The following is a 16,259-nucleotide window of genomic DNA, read 5'->3' on the forward strand; positions in this document are numbered from 1 at the left end:
TTCCCTCACAGAGCTATAATCCTTGGAGTGGTTTGACAACCAATCCCTCTTCCCAGGAAACTCTGGGAACTGTAGCTGTGTGAGGGAAGTAGGGATTGCCTAACACACTCTCAGAACGCTCTCAGAACCCTTAATAAACTATAGCTCCCTTTAGCCCAGAGATGGAAAGGAGATAAAGTCTGTACCAGAGAAGAATGGCAGACTTAAGATGATGCTGAAATGGCAAAAATGACCGGAAAGATCAGAAATCAGGAAGACCAAAACTTCAATAAGGAGTGGAGGAAATTTACTACTTATTTTTACCCTGTCCATCTGGCTGGGTTTCCCCAGCCACTCTGGGCGGCTTCCAACAAAATATTAAAATACAGTAGTCCATCAAACATTAAAAGCGTCCCTAAACAGGGCTGCCTTCAGATGTCTTCTAAAAACCTGGTAGTTGTTTTATATAGATACAACGGAGATTTAAAAATTGAACTACCATAAAAGAAGAAGTAGAAAATGATTAATAACGGAACCCACAGGGGGTGGAGGGAAGCCCAAAGATTCATGGGAATCTTTTTCTTTTTTTTGATTATGATGAGTGCAAATTTTAACTTGTAAACCCCCCGCCCCCAATTAAAAATAAATAAAACAACAACAAAAAACTACAGCTCCCTGGATTATTTGGGAGAAGCCGTGACTCTTTAAAGTGGTACAGATATATATATATATATATATATATATATATATATATATATATATATATATATATAGTGCAGATATGGTCTCTCCCTGGGCCCGCTTCCATCCATTTGCTTCCCCCCACCTCCTGAGCCCAATCTCCCAAACCGCCCAGAGGAAGAATGTGTGCTGAGTGAAGGGTGCTGAGTGAAGGATGTGTCTTGGTCACTGCATCAGTGCTCAGGGAGGCCAAGTGAGCAAGAAGCGATAGCCAGGAGGAAGAGCAGCAAAGCCAAGAGATGCCAGGCGTGAGCTGTGTGTGTCTCCTGCAGTGGCATACCCTACAATTTTTCTCTGATGCAAAAAGGGATGTCCTATTCCACAACAAAAACAACAACAGTTTTACTATCTATACCCCACCCATCTGACTGGGTTGCCCCAGGCACTCTGAGCAGCTTCCAACATATATATATATAAAATTAAAACATTCCCCACTTCCCTATACAGGGCTGCCTTCAGACGGCTCAGGGGTCGGATAACTCCATACCCTCTAACACTTCTCTGTTAAAAAAAAGGGATGTCCCAAGGGAAAGCGGGACATTCCAGGATCAAATCTGAAAATGGGACAGCTTCTGTAAATCCGGGACTGTCCTTGAAAAATAGTGACATTTGGAAGGTCTGCATTGATGGAAGCCTTGGCAGCCTGATAATGGAGCAAGGAGGAATTTCCTATGGGAAAATGGCATGGGGAAAGAGTTAAAATACCCCTTCCCCTAGTGCTGCTCCCCTGCATCAACTAGATTTCTCTCCACAGTGGTCTTTAACTAAAAGTGGAGGGAGCCAGATGTGATGATAAATCTCTTGTATCAAGTGCCCCCTGAGTTCCTTGCCCAGGCAGTGGGAAAACCATGACACCAGAGATTCCTATGATTCCTGCATTGCAGTGGGTTGGACTAGATGACCACTGGGGATCCATCCGAACGCTACAGCTTTACAATCACATGAAATGTTATTAGACCACAACTACCACCATCTGTGAGCACTGGGCATGCTGGTGGAGACTGAGGAGAATTAAAGTCCAACAATATCTGGAGGGTCACGGCTTTCCCCATGCATTATTTCAGAAGCCCATCTTCCCTCGCTTGCATGTTCCAAACAATCTTATAAATTTGGGCCTTCTCCGCCTTCACAAACAAGCAAGTTAATAAAGACATTGTTTATTGTGTTATATATATATATTTTATTGTGAAAATCCAGAGATGTAAAACAGCAAAACATGGAATTTCCTAAAGGGAGTCGACCGAATCAATAAAATGTAACTTCAGTGTATTATACAGAACTGTTTTCCACATGCAAGTTTCTAAAGGTAATGTACCAAAATAAATGCTATGATATAGCTTGGAAGGCTAAAACCAGCTCTGTTTTGTACAGTGGATCACATTTCAGTCGTAGAAAAAGAATACAGCCGCAAGAATGCAAGACAGCTTTAGGAACCCATCAATCTTCTGATTTTCGGTAGACAGATTTGTGGCCATTTTAGAGCGATCTTTTGCAACCGTCTGGAATGTTAAGGTCAAGTCCCTGTGTAAGTCCAACACTGAGTTTGGATGCCACCCGTCCTTTAACCAACTCTTAGGTCTGTGTTGGCGCTGGCAACTGGTGTAGGAAGGGGGTGTGGTGGGTACGGTCCACCCCGAGTTTCATCACTGAGGGGGGTGACAAAATGGCAAAAATATGTGTTTTTGAAAAAAAATAACTCCTGCACCCACCACACGCCCCTTCTTACTGCCACTGCAGGAGTACTCTCCCCTTGAGTGGTTTCCAGAAACCAGAAGCATTTCTGCCTCCAACTTTGCAGGCAGAGCACAGCCTTTATGGCTAGTAGTCTTCGACAGCCCTCACCTCCATGAATCTACCTAATCCAGAGGCGTAGGTAGGTGAGGTAGGGGGCACTGGGCATCACACCTCAGGACCTGCAGTGTGCCTGAGCCATGCATCTCTCTTGAGGGGGAGGCGGTGAGTGGACTGCCTGCAAGCTCTGCGCTGCTTTTTCGAGCAGCTTGGGGCTTGCATTTGCCCACCGCCTCAGCCGCCCTACAGTTGGGGGGGGGGTTGCAGAAAGGCTCCATGCAGCATGCCCTGCCTTGGCTCGCCCCGTCCCCATGGGCAGCTTGCCCTGCCCCCATGGGTGGCTCGCTTTGTCCCCGATTGCAGGGTGCGCGCCCCTGGCACCCGAGCGGCTAGCTACGCATAGCTGCCAAGTTCCGGCCTGAGAAATAAGGGACTGGACCGGAAGTAGCAGACCGGATGTAGCGCTGCCGCCATTTTGGAACTGGGCGGAGCATGCTCAGAAGCTACTTTTGATGCTGCTCTGCCCTGTTCCAAAATGGCCACCGCACCAGAAGTCACGCTGCAGCCATTTTGGAACTGGTCAAAGCAGCATCAAAAGTTGCTTCTGAGCATGCTCCGCCCAGTTCCAAAATGGCCGCCGTGCCAGAATAAACCGGGGAAAAACAAAAAAATCTGTTTTTTCGGCTGGGGACAGCTGGAAAAACGGGGGTTTCCCAGGGAATACGGGAGACTTGGCAGCTATGTAGCTACGCTGCTGGGCACTGGGTAGCTTCTGATAGTGGAGGCACATTTTCACTTATGGATGATCCTTCTGGATTGGTTACCCTTCTTGCTGCCACATGAAGCACCACTGGCAGAACCAACCCCGCATTAAGGGTGTGTTCACATTACTGCATTAAGAGCGCAGCGAAGTTGTGTACCCCCGCTGTGTGTTTCGCAGCTCTCTCTCCTCCCCACAGCTGCTCACCTCAGCACAGCTTCAATTCGTTTCTGAAAACGCCAGGTGGGCTAGAGACAAATTAGGAACCGCTCGAGGACTCCCAACGGGTGTGAAGCTGGTTTGAGAAACGGCGCATCAAACAACAGTATTTCGTAACAAAGTTCAGGATACATGTGTGTCTGGGTTCCAACATTGTGTGAGCACAGATTTGACAAAGCGGCTCTGCAATCGCAGTGAAAGGGAATGTGAACACAGCCTTAGAGATAAGATACTGCTAAAACATCTCCCTGTAGCTCTAACATGCTTTGCAGTATTATCAGTTGCTACAGGCCATCACAAGCATTTTATGCATTTCAGGGTCGCCCTCCCCCACAAGTTGTTTGGCACACTTTATACTTGCAATTTTGGTGATTCTAAGCCAGATCGCGTCTCTCTTCCAGGCCAAACATGGGGATGTATTAGCAGAACGCGATTGTTTGCTTGGGATCACTCTATAAACGTGTTTGTCCATGACAGTTAAAACACCCCCACCCACACATCAGGCACTTAATGCTGCTTGCATTCCGTCCTATTAGAGCCAAGTCTTTAAAATAAATACTTTATACCATGGGATGTGCTGGTGTTGTGGTCCTTTTTTATTATTTTGAGGGGGGAGGGAAAAGAAAGGGAGAACAGAGGACACACTATTGCTTGACTGCAAATGCATTTTAGCAGGCCTCTGTGCCCATTGTATTGTATTCGCTAACAGTCCTAATTCCCCCTCACGTTTCCACAATTGTTCCATTTATTTTAAAGCAGTGTACCAAAGCTGTATTCTACAACTTACTCTCCCTGCTCATGTGCACTCAAGTCCCCTGGAAGCCAATTATTCTCAGTTTTCAAAATATCTAGCTAGCTATATACATACATACATATATATTTGTATTGGAAACACTATAATTAGAGGCGTTTTTTCAGCTGGAAGGTGAGGTGGGTTGAATTCTTCAGCTGATAAGCTGCTGCAGAGCGTGAAGACAGATCTCACAGTTTTGTCATGGAGCAGAAAACTTCCATTGTTTTTGACCACATTTAGGACTGACTTCCTCCGCTATTGAAAGGCCAGTAAGAACGTTTGCTGTAAATGAAGAGGGGAGGAAGCTGCATCCCGATTTTTCCTCATGAGAGTCAAGTTCGTTTAAATACAGGTATTTGCTTATTCCCTCAGTTCTCCCGACACATTAAGAATAGTCCAGTCACAGTTTTGTTTGAAAAAAAAAAATCAACTCAAGAAAATCTTGTCAGAAGAGTCCGGACCCAGAGTTTACCATAAAGAGAGAAAAACATGGAAGAAAATGACAGAAGGTTCCTTAACGGACATCACTTTCACAATCCGCGAGAACAATTTTTTTTGGGGGGGACAACGGATTTGAAGGCACGAGAATAAACATCAAGAAACTTTAGATCATCTGAATGTGAGACAGCCACAAACAAGGCAGCAGTACGCCAAGAGGGAAAACACACTTTGGTGCCCAGCTGAGAGACGAAAGATGGCAAGAGATCCCCAAACATCAATGACTCTTACCGAACAATACCAGTCATGGGATACTACCGTTCAAATAACAAACCCAACATTCACATTTTGGACGATGATAAGGGAGGCAGGAAAATTAATATTACAGACCTCTTTCACAGGCATATACAAAACAACAACACTCCCCATCCCTCAAATATGGCACTTCAAATAACAGCTGCGAGTGAATCAAAAGGTGAAATATGGGAGAATAACTCTTTGTTATTTAAGAGTTTGTTCCAGTGACTGACAGCTAGACAGATCAATCCAGGGCCCTTACTTAAAATTGGTTGAGGCTGAAACCTGGAAGGAAAAACAGTAACAGGAAACACAAGGTTGAGGCCAGGTCTTAAGGGCATTGCCTAGAGCAGGCATGGCCAAACTTGGCCCTCCGTCTGTTTTGGGACTACAATTCCCATCATCCCTGACCACTGGTCCTGTTAGCTAGGGATGATGGGAGTTGTAGTCCCAAAACAGCTGGAGGGCCAAGTTTGCCCATGCCTGGCCTAGAGCTAATGGATTTCATGTACCTATGCGCTCATTTCATGTAAAATGTAAATTTAGCAGCCAAAGTCTGAGAACCTGATCTGGTGCACATTGCCTGTTATCTGCCACTATCATCTATCGGACTATACTTAAAAGAAATGCTGAAGGGTCTTAATATCTCCTTGTGATCTCTTCCTAAACTCTGCTTCTTTAGCAAATCAATAGTTAAAGTACTGAAGGCCACATCAATTAATGTTCATTTAATTAAGTGCACAGCGAACATAGGGAAAGGTTGGGGCATTGCCTGGGATTTGCATTGTTTGGTTAATGCTAGTTTACATCTGTCTGTCTCTAGCACAATTTTCACCAGCACCAATCCAATTTTTTAAAAAACACAGACAATTTACATCGATACTGTATTATAGTGTCAATGGCCAAGTATGCAATTGTTTTTTAAGATTAGGGTGTCAGTATGAACACTGAATAAACTGCTGTTGATAGCTAGGAGGCAATTTGTCTCTACATATTTTGATGATGATGATGATAATGATAATAATAATAATAATAATAATTTACTGTTGGTACTGGAGAACATGAAAAGCATCTGTCACAGAATTGCAATGCATGGAATAAAAAGCTGAAATGGCAGCATGGCAATTATGATGAAGATTTAATGAACCTAAATTTCTAATCCATTTGATTTTGGTGCTCCATCCAGAAATATGTTGTTCAGCTATGCAAAAGGAAGATTTACACACTGGAAACATCCCATATTTTGTAAAATACTTGCCATGAAAGTCTTATCAGCATGTTCTATTTACCACCTGCACAGTATCATATATACTTGCCCCCAGCCTGCCTTTCTCTCTCCATAAGGAAGTAATTCCTATTAATAGGAATTGCATCCTTCATCCTATAAAGAATGCTTTGTAAATGATGAGAAGATTAGTGCTAGGTAGGATGGACTTTGCAGAAAGCAGAAATAAGCCCAGGCAGGTATTTTAGGGCAATTTTTTCAAAAACAACTCAGTCATTTAAGCAGCAACTCCACACTCACCTGCCCAGCAGTAAGCCTGTTTGGACCCCATGGGATTAGCTTCTGAGCAGATACATCTAGGATTGCATTGTAAAAAACAAAACAAAAGACCCAGCTTTGTGGTATGTGGAAATCAAAAAGTTTAAAAAATGGATTTTCCAATAATTAAAAAAAAAAGAATTTTTAGATTTATTTCACAAGATTTACAGTGGAACCTTGGTTCTGTCAGAGCAGGGTTTCCTAAACTTGGATCTCCAGCTGTTTTTGGACTGCAGTTCCCATCACCCCTGACCACTGGTCTTGCTAGCTAGGGATGATGGGAGATGTAGTCCCAAAATAGGTGCAGACCCAAGGTTTGGGAAAGCCTGCTGTAGGGGGGCATTTTGATCAGGGGTAGCCAATGTGGTGCTCTTCAGCTGTTGTGGACTTCAATGTTCATCGGCCCCAGGCAGCATGGCCAACCCCTGAGGAGTCCAAAAATATCTGGAGGGCACCATGTCGGCTCCCCATTACAGATTGGCCCCCAAGGTCATTCAAGGTGCCTTCTAACTATGATTCTATAGGGATGATCAGGACTGCACTAAGCCCTATGCTGATCCCATTTGGGGGCAGAGTGGGAAGGAGCTCTGCCTGCTGGTGGAAGGATTGTGCCTCAAGTCTCCTTTTCTCAGAACTAGGGTTTCCCAAACTTGGGTCTCCAGCTGCTGTTGAACTGCAAAGGAGATTCTACACCCTCAAAATTAGATTGGCAGAATAAAATGTTAGAGTATGCAGAGCTAGCAAGATTGACAGCAATATTCTGAGACCATACAGATCAAATATTTAATAGAGAGTGCAATGTTTACAGAGAATACTTAAAAGAACATTGTAATAATCTAAGTTCTTTGGCCGGCCTGGATTGATTTCTGCATGAAATAAGAGAACTTTACAAAATTAACACAACCGAATAACCTAGGAGAGATAAAGTTAAGTGTGCAGTCGTAATGTAAATTAGAAATCACAATGGGGGGATTGGAAGTCGTGTTGGAATTCGTGACATGTGAATTCAATTGTTTATTTTCTTTTGTAATGAGTGTTGATCTTGGTTTGCCTTTTGTTGATTGTTGATTGTTGTTTCGTTTTGAAAACCAATAAAGCATTAAGAAATATAAATAAAAAATAAATAAACAAACTACAAATCCCATCGTCCCTAGCTAGCAGGACCAGTGGTCAGGGATGGTGGGAACTATAGTCCAAAAACAGCTGGAGACCCACATTTGGGAAACCCTGCTCCACACAATACCTCGTTCCCTTAGCTGCTAATTTTGTTCGCAGCCCTTTCTACAGGCACCTAATTACAGATGGATATGAGCCCTAAGGAAGCACAATGGGTAAAGTAAAAAACTAGACCGTGCAATTTTTTCTAAAAAATATGCTGATAATATCTGTGTAAAACACAATGGTGAAAAAGCTGTTGCTGTTTTTTCTTTTCTTTTTGTAAAATGCAACCGAATTAATTCTTTTAAGAGTGTTCTCTTTTAAGGACAACTTTTCAAGGAAGGATTTGCTGAACTGGTGCTCCTTACAGTAAGTTATCTCCTCTCATTATTATGTGCGTTGCATGCCCACCAGAACAGCCTGTTTTGCCGCCAGAGAAACAATGAAGCAAGGCTCAGTAAGATGTACATCTAAGTACATTCCAAAAAACACCAGTGCCGATAGCTTCAAGCCAATACGTAAAACAGAGCTTTTGAACATTTTTCCCCCTTACAAAAACAAAACAGAAGGAAACATGGTTTTGCACAATACATGGCAATAAGGGAACTAAATGATTTCATGCCTTTCAAAACAACAACAACAACTGTGGAATACATTTCAGACAAAGTTAAGCATGTGGAGGCGTATTTCAAAAGAGTTCTGTGCAGGCCTTGTTTGCATGTCACAGTAAACCATGGTTTGTGCTATACTGTGAATGAGCACATTGCTCGTACTTGGCTCCTCACTTTAGTGTGAATGAAAACAAACTATGAAGGCTTGCTGTGATCTGTGAATGTGAACCACATCCTGCATTTGCTTATCTCAGGAAGCCAAACTTCAGGCTTCCTGAAGTCCTGCTTAGGGAAGAACAAAGTGGGAGGTATTTGCTTTTTGAAGGGTAAAAAAGCAAATCCCAACGTCCCTATCCCATGGTCAGGGATCATAGAAGCTGTAGTCCAATATCTGGAGGATTGCAGGTTAATCACTCCCAACTCTAAACCATGGTTTGTTGCAACATGAACCAGGCCACTTGCTTAATTTCCTGTTGAAATTAGTGAGATATACAAGTGCTTAATCTTGCCAGGATTGTGGTCTATGGTCTTCATTGTGATTTCTCTCATAGCTGCATCCCACAAAGGATTGACTAGTGTAGTCTTAAAGACACCTATTAGGCCAGGCATCCCCAAACTGCGGCCCTCCAGATGTTTTGGCCTACAACTCCCATGATCCCTAGCTAACAGGACCAGTGGTCAGGGATGAAGGGAATTGTAGTCCAAAACATCTGGAGGGCCGAAGTTTGGGAATGCCTGTATTAGGCAATGGGAACGACCTACCAGCGAAGTCATGAAATCCTAGGCAGGGAAATTTGGATTTATGCCAGCTTAGTCTCTCTGAATTTTTCTGGGACTCAGCTAATTCAAATCCAAGGATTTAGGTTCTTAGGAAACTTTTAAAAGTAAGCCTCTGTTTTACTGGATTCCACATGAATTTCTATTATCCCAGTATGGCATTGTGGTTTTATTTTTTAGTTTCTCTGATGGGGAAAAGTGCAAGTATTTTCTTTTTGAACACCACATACTCCAACTGTGCTAGTTATTGGGCCTGTTTTCTGACTATGAACAAAGGACAGAGTGGCGGGCATGGGAGATTTGAATCGGATGGTCAGTACTGGAATATGTTGATGTTGAAGCTGACATCTTAAGTAAACTCTAGTGTGAAGGCAAATCTTCGAATGGGACAGTGGAACTACATGTCATAAGGAACCCAGGGTTGCTGCCAAAACGTGCAATAAAACTCCCCTTGCAGCTTGATGTCATCATGTCATGCATGCCTGCAATCTCAACAACCAGTTACGGAAAGACGGAAAATGCACAAAACAGTGGCATCAGAAATAGGCCACATGTTTTACTGCACACTGTGGAGGGGGAAGGGGAATATTTAACATAGGGGTTCCACTTTTGGTAGGAGACTACTTTTATTTTGTGCAATTGGTGGTTCCGCCCTGAAATTTATCTGGAATAAACATGTATATGACTGCAAAATTTGAATTTCACTCCTGGGAATCCATCCTACTCTGCTCAAGCAGATTCTGTTGGGATGCCTAAGCCTTTTTACCCATCCAACCTCAAGCAAGGGAACAGATATACCACAGACCTTTCCACTTTCAGCTCGCTAGGCTTGTGGCTTTTGCTTTTTTGACATGGAAAGCCCGCAAAGGTTGGGCAATTATCTGGATGCTGTGATTTCCCTTCCCCCAGATTTTCTTTCTTAATCTAGCCCCCAGATCTATAAAGCACCAGTTACACAACTGGAGTGACAAAAATCAATTAACAATCTACTAAGCTCTTCTGGCTGAGCGGCCACCGCCAATTTGCAGAGAGGGGAATAATTTGGAATTGATTTTCTTTCTTTCTTTTTTTAATAGTTAAGTTCAGTAAGAGTGCAGTGGTTCTCAGAACTGGGAAGCCTATATGGGATGAAAACTTGTTTAAGCCTTACTGAGTGAAGCTGATGGAACGAATGGTATCTTAACAGCATGGGAAGCCTCTAAAATGCATATCCTTCCTGCGTTGCTCTGAGATCATTCAGGAGGAGCTAGCAATGCAGATTTCCCCCACAATGATATCATCCACGCTGAAGCCTCTTCATGGGCTCTTCCCACCTGCTCTGAAATAAAGAGGCACTCACATTTGCCTCTGAGCTAGAAATTATAACAGTTATATACCACCTTTATCCTCAAGGTGGTGTACGTGGTTCTCCTCCTCCCCATTTCATCCTCACAACAGCCCTGTGAGGTAGGTTAGGCTAAGAGATGGTGAGTGACCCAAGGTCACCCAGTGAGCTTCATGGCCGAGTGGGGCTTCGAACCGGGCTCTCCCAGGTCCTGGTCTAACACCCTAACCATTACGCCACACTGGTTCTCCATGTTAACAAGACAGAGTAAAGAGCTAGCAGTTATTTCACCCTCCCAAACAGGTTTCTTGGGGAAAATCTGCAGGGAAACACAATGTCTGAGAAACCTATCCCATTGTCCTGTCGGTTGCTAGCATTCAGGACCAAGAGGCATAGCTTCAATCTAGCATGGCAGCGAGCAGACGCTCCTGGCACCATGAATTGCACCATAAATCTCTAGCTGAAAGGAAAAGAATCTGGGGGCTGTGATAAGAACGCTGCAGAGATTTGGGGAGTTGGAAAGGAGTATTAAACATTCAGTGCATTTGAAAACTGCCCACCTTTTCCTAGGCTGAGGGGGAAATGGCGAAGATCTGTGACATGTTTTACTAGTGAGACGGAATGGTTTCTAGCAAACTGTCGCCTGTTCCAAGACATTGAAGCAAGGGATGGAGAGAGATGAGACCTCTGAGAAACTTCGAGATTCAGTTCTGCCCAAAGTCGCAATGGGAGAAAACAACAGTTGGGAAGTGAAAGAGACAACGTCATATATGGACAGCAAGAATCTCTATGGACCTAACAGTTTTCACACGCAGGTCAGAATAAAGATAATAGTTTGAGTTCCTCACTTGAAGCTTTATAAATTTATATCTTATAACATCACAAATGGAGATCATTAATTATATAGCCATTGACTAAGGGATTATTACGGTATTATAACTGAAATGTAACTGACATAAATTAAGATCATGGAACGCAGGGTTATAAAATCAGAAATGCACCCAGACCACCATATGGGGAGCCACTTTAACTAAAATGTATTATTTGGAAGTTGATTGGCATTTTGATAATTGTATCATTTGGGAATTAATTGTTATTGTTATAAATTGGCTATTTTGGGGGTATAGTGGAAAACTAATATATATATATTTCTAACAAGGCTGCACACTAATCTTTCGTGCCCTCTCTATGTTGCTGCTGAAAATCCAAACCATTTCTCCACTTCTATATGACATGGAAGTATCACCTCTAAGATAAAACATTGCAGAATACCAAATTGCAACCAGGGGGTTGCAGGGGACAGGAAGAGACCTATTAAGGACCAAATAACAGTCAAAATCTCACACTTAACAGAAATTCTCGCACCCGTTGAAATTTCTCGAGTCTTTCTGAAGGCCCTTACACTCCAGTCTGAAGGACCTTTATTGCGTCTGGGGTGCCAGAGGTTTCCAGAGCCTTCAAGAAGAACGCCACCAGCAGGCGTTTCGTCACACTGTAACTGTATATGTACAGATGACAGTAACCTTCTCCAGCTGGCTTACCCTCAAGGTATTTTGGACTACAACTCCCATCAGCACAGCTGGGGCTGATGGAAGATGTACCCTGTTTCTCATATTTTAAGACATACCCATAAAATAAGCCATAGCAGGATTTTTAAGCATTCAAGGAATATAAGCCATACCCCGAAAATAAGACATAGTGATAGGCGCAGCAGCAATGCCGGCTGCGGCAGGAGGAGGAGGAAAAAAATAAGACATCCCTTGAAAATAAGCCATAGTGTGTTTTTTTGAGGAAAAAATAAATATAAGACATGTCTTATAATATGAGAAACACGGTAGTACAAAACATCTGGATGGCCCCAGGTTGGCAAAGGCTGGCATGTGATTGGTACAGGATCCCTCAGGGCTCCTTAGCGTGTGAGGCAAAAGGGGTGCAGGCGTACTTGGAATACCACCCTAATTGCAAGCTGATATCTTTTTACCTCCTCCTCAAAGAGCTCTCAAAGTGTCTATCATTTTAAGAAAGCCAGTTCATTTGACTCTCAGCACCAACGCAACCTGATCCAGGTACTTGGGAATATTTGCTACATTAACACACAGTTGTTGAAGTTTTCATTATTGACATTGTTAAGACCTAGTCGTATGTGAAAGGCGTTTGCAAAGGGTTTTGATGCCTCCCCTCTCTTCCGTCTGCAAAAAGCTGCCTCGCGTTGGTGCAGTAAATTGGCAATCTCACATTGTGCTTCGTTTTTAAGTGCTTATGTTGTCGTTTGGCAATAGACCGGAGTGGCTTCTAAGTAAACGTAAAAGCTGCATGTGTTGTTTGCAGAAAACAAGACAGCTCAGATGTGATGACTTACTGGGCATACAATACACAGCCGTTACTCTGCCCCCCCCCCCAAATCATTATATCAGAATCTCAAGCATCAAAGCCAAGCTCCTGGGCTTATTTTCTACAGATTTCTGTGCACACACAGAAACAAATGGCTACAAACGGACACTCGTCACCTTCCCGACTGTTTCAGTCTAACACAGAGGAAGCAGCAGGGCGAACGCAGCAATTGGGGCGCCTGAAATTCTGCATCATGGATTGGAAAACACTGTGCTGCCTCCCTTTAAGTTTTCTATTTGAAGACGTATCCGAAGAAACAGATTTCCGGGTCTGGCTGTTTTGGGCCTTAATCAGTTTTTCGTGTTCTCTAATCTGCCTCTGCAAGTGATTCTGGATGGCGACCCCCAACGACTCAGGGTCAAGGGAGGCCCCGTAAACCTCCCAAGTCATGCCCTGCTCATCCCACACGACATCCCGGACACGCTTAGACTGCTTCAGGTGCCCTCTGCCCTCCGTGGCAGATTTGCCTTCTTTCTTCTTCTCCCCGAGCTTTGGCAAGGGCAAAGCAGGAGAGGCTGAAAGATTGCCCTTCTCTCCCTTCTTAGTTCTGTTGCTTTTGGTTCCTAGGCCAGGGCCAGAATTTCTACTCAACCCAGACTCAGCTTCCAGATTCCGACTGCCAAATCCCCCTGCCTCTTTGCCTGGAAGTTTATCCTGTGCAATTTTTGCCGTGGCTGGGGCACACACGGTCGGGGGCGCAGTAGCTGCTCCTGCAGCATTAGTCGTCCCCTGTTCCTTCGGGCTGAGAGGGACGGGTTTCCCTTCCCCCTTTGGTTTGACGTCCACATGGAGGCTGGCCGGAACCGTCTCAAGACTCCTAACCGTCTCAGTACGCAGCTGCTCTCTGCAACCGCTATCGGGAGTGCCCCCAGCGGTACCGTGAGCCTTGTCTTGTTCAGATATGCCGCAAGAGGCTGGTGGTGCCTGTTGGCTTTCCGCAGCAGAGGAGGGTCCAAGGTGCTGAGGTTTGCTATTGATTCCTGGGAGAGCAGAAGGTGGAGGTAGCTTGGTTTCGCTGCTCGCAGGGTGTGGGGAAGCGCTGCCATTGACAGTAATCTGGTAAATCGGTGCTGTCTTCAGCAAGACTGAAGTGTCCGGCGGCTGCTGACAAGCATCGCTGCGATGGCTGGCTGCATTTGCTGTTTGTGCTTCTGTCACCTTGGACGACGTTTCTTGCACACTGCCAGAGGCTGGTGGGCAGGGATACGTCGCGTTGCCTGACAAAGTCGAGTGGGCTGTATCATGAGTGCCTGCTGTGCTCTCTTGAAGTTTGACAGCCTGAACTGCCAACCCCCCGTCTACTGCAGCTGCTGCCTGGATATGGGCTTCGGTCACAGTGGCAGCAGACACGGCTGTCTGGACAAGCGCCGCAAAGTCGTCAACAATTTCCGATTGCTCCTTCCCGCCGGCTACCGTGTAAATAATGTGCAACTGGTCTTGCTTCCGTGTTGCCTGGGGAGGCATGTTTTCCCGTAAGAATGCAGCAAAGATGCTTGGGCTGGTAGACGCTGATCTGCTTTCCATGGTGGCTACAGCCTGCACTCCGGCATCCTGATGGGTCCTGCTTGCCACCTCCTCACCTGCAACCCTACCCTCAGGTTGCACCATCATGGTCCCTGTGTCCTTGAACTCGGAGGGCTCAGGCCCTACCTTCTCCGCAGCCTTGTCACCACACGAAGGCTGTGGTGTGCTCCCAAGGCTGGGTTTGGGGACCATCTCTGGTGCAGTTCTTGAGCCAGGATCAGAGCCTGCCTCCTTTGAGCCCTTTGGCTCTGCATCTGAACAACTGTGGGCCTTCAGCACAAGATCAGAGACAGGCTCCAGTTCCTTTGCTGAGTCTGGCACCTGCGTCACTTCGGGACCAATCCTTTCACCCACAATTTCCTTTGTGGTTGGAGCAGCTTGCTGGGCATCTGAAGGAGGAGGAGACCTGCCATGAGCTCTGCTCTCTGTGACTCTGCCACCACCTCCAGGCAGAGAGCTTGCCTTATCTGCTGCACAGCAAAGTTGCCCTCCAGCACCACTTGGCACAATTTCTTTGGCTTCCTGGGTAGCAGGTGCCTTGACTGCAGCATGTTCTTTTGCTGGGTCCTGGCCTTGAGCTCCGGCATCACTGCTGCTTTCCTGCTCAGAGTTATTCCCCGGCTCCAGAACTGCTAGGCAGTCTTCTTTGGATGGGCTGGAGGACCCAGGAGAAAACATTCTTGGTTTCCCAGTGTCATACCCACAATGCCGTTCGCCCGCTGCAGCATCAGCTTCCGCCCCGCAGTTCCCTTCAAGCAGGCGATCTCCAGCAGGTTGCACCTTGGCATTGAAAGGAAATCCATTACTGTTGCTCTCTATGCTCGCTTGCTTGTGCTGGTGTTTAGAGGACTGCAACCTTTTCAGGTCATTTTCCTCCTCGGAAGTGGTGACCAGCGGACGCTTGGCAGACCTCAGAGGATCTGGTACAGTCCCCATGGGAACGCAATGCGTTGCAAGGCTCCCGTCAGCTTCGCCCAGCTTCTTGCTGAGAAGGGCCTAGGCGGAGAGAGGTGCGGCCACAGGCGACTCTTCCTCGCAGCTGGTCTGTTAAAGAGACAAAGAAATATTTACAAATTCAGATAAAAAGCAATGAAAAATAGGCAGGTTCAAGATGGAGGCAGTGAAGGCTGGACCATTAAGCCAAGCAGGGTGCTGCTCCACCCACTCACCCCGCCTGCCTTCCCACATACATCCAGTTCAGGGAGTGCCACTGACTGCTAGATTCCTTTTCTTCAAGGGAGGAGGATGGTGGCGAAGGTAGAAATAGTTGGCTCTTCCAGCTGCCACTGCACAAGGGGTATTCCTCCAGATGGAGTACAACTCCCATAAGTTCTAGTCAGCACAGAGAGTGCCAAGGCTGCAAATTCTTTTTACACAGAGATTCATGTGAGCAAACTCAGGTGCCCCTTTTTATTTACTACCCGGAAGAGCCATTCCTGGGGCAGGGCTTTACATAAATAAGCAGCGGGTGGAGGTGTGTGCTTAACCTTTTCCACACTTCAAATTAATTATCCCCTCCAGGTTGCTTTCCCCTCCATGAAGTTCTTAATACATGTTTGCAAGGGTAAGCACGTGTGGAAACTCTGCAAGGAGAGAAAGCAGCTTGGAGGGTGGGAAGACTGGAAGCACAAATGCAAAAACGGATGGAGAGAAAAGGATAAAGCACACCCTCCCCCTTGCTGCTTCTCCACACAAAACTGTCCCCTTACAAAGTTGGTTTTGGAGGGGGCGAGGGGAGGAGACAGGGAATGTGTCCATTGGGCTTTCCTTTCACACAATGACACATAACATGCAGCTGGGCTATCACCAGGTGTTTCCCCCTTTCCATGCTGAGAAAATATTGAAAGCAACTTTAAGCAGGACATCCTTTTTATGTGGAAATTATCCCCATCTGGGGAAAAATACAGGATAGG

The 16,259-nt window shown here is 45.4% G+C and overlaps 1 protein-coding gene across 1 annotated transcript in view; it reads right to left on the reverse strand.

The window, feature by feature from the left end:
- Positions 1 to 2,399: 2,399 nt before the first annotated feature.
- The window catches only part of GPRIN3 (GPRIN family member 3), a 53,453-nt gene continuing 39,593 nt past the window's right edge, over positions 2,400 to 16,259 (reverse strand). The window contains exon 2 of the mRNA XM_035112473.2: positions 2,400 to 15,390. Within this exon, the coding sequence (XP_034968364.2) occupies positions 12,952 to 15,282 (2,331 nt within the window). The 5' untranslated portion in view covers positions 15,283 to 15,390 and the 3' untranslated portion in view covers positions 2,400 to 12,951. The remainder of the gene's footprint in view (positions 15,391 to 16,259) is intronic.

Source organism: Zootoca vivipara, chromosome 9 (assembly GCF_963506605.1).
Source record: "Zootoca vivipara chromosome 9, rZooViv1.1, whole genome shotgun sequence".
In the NCBI taxonomy this organism is placed as follows: Eukaryota; Metazoa; Chordata; class Lepidosauria; order Squamata; family Lacertidae; genus Zootoca; species Zootoca vivipara.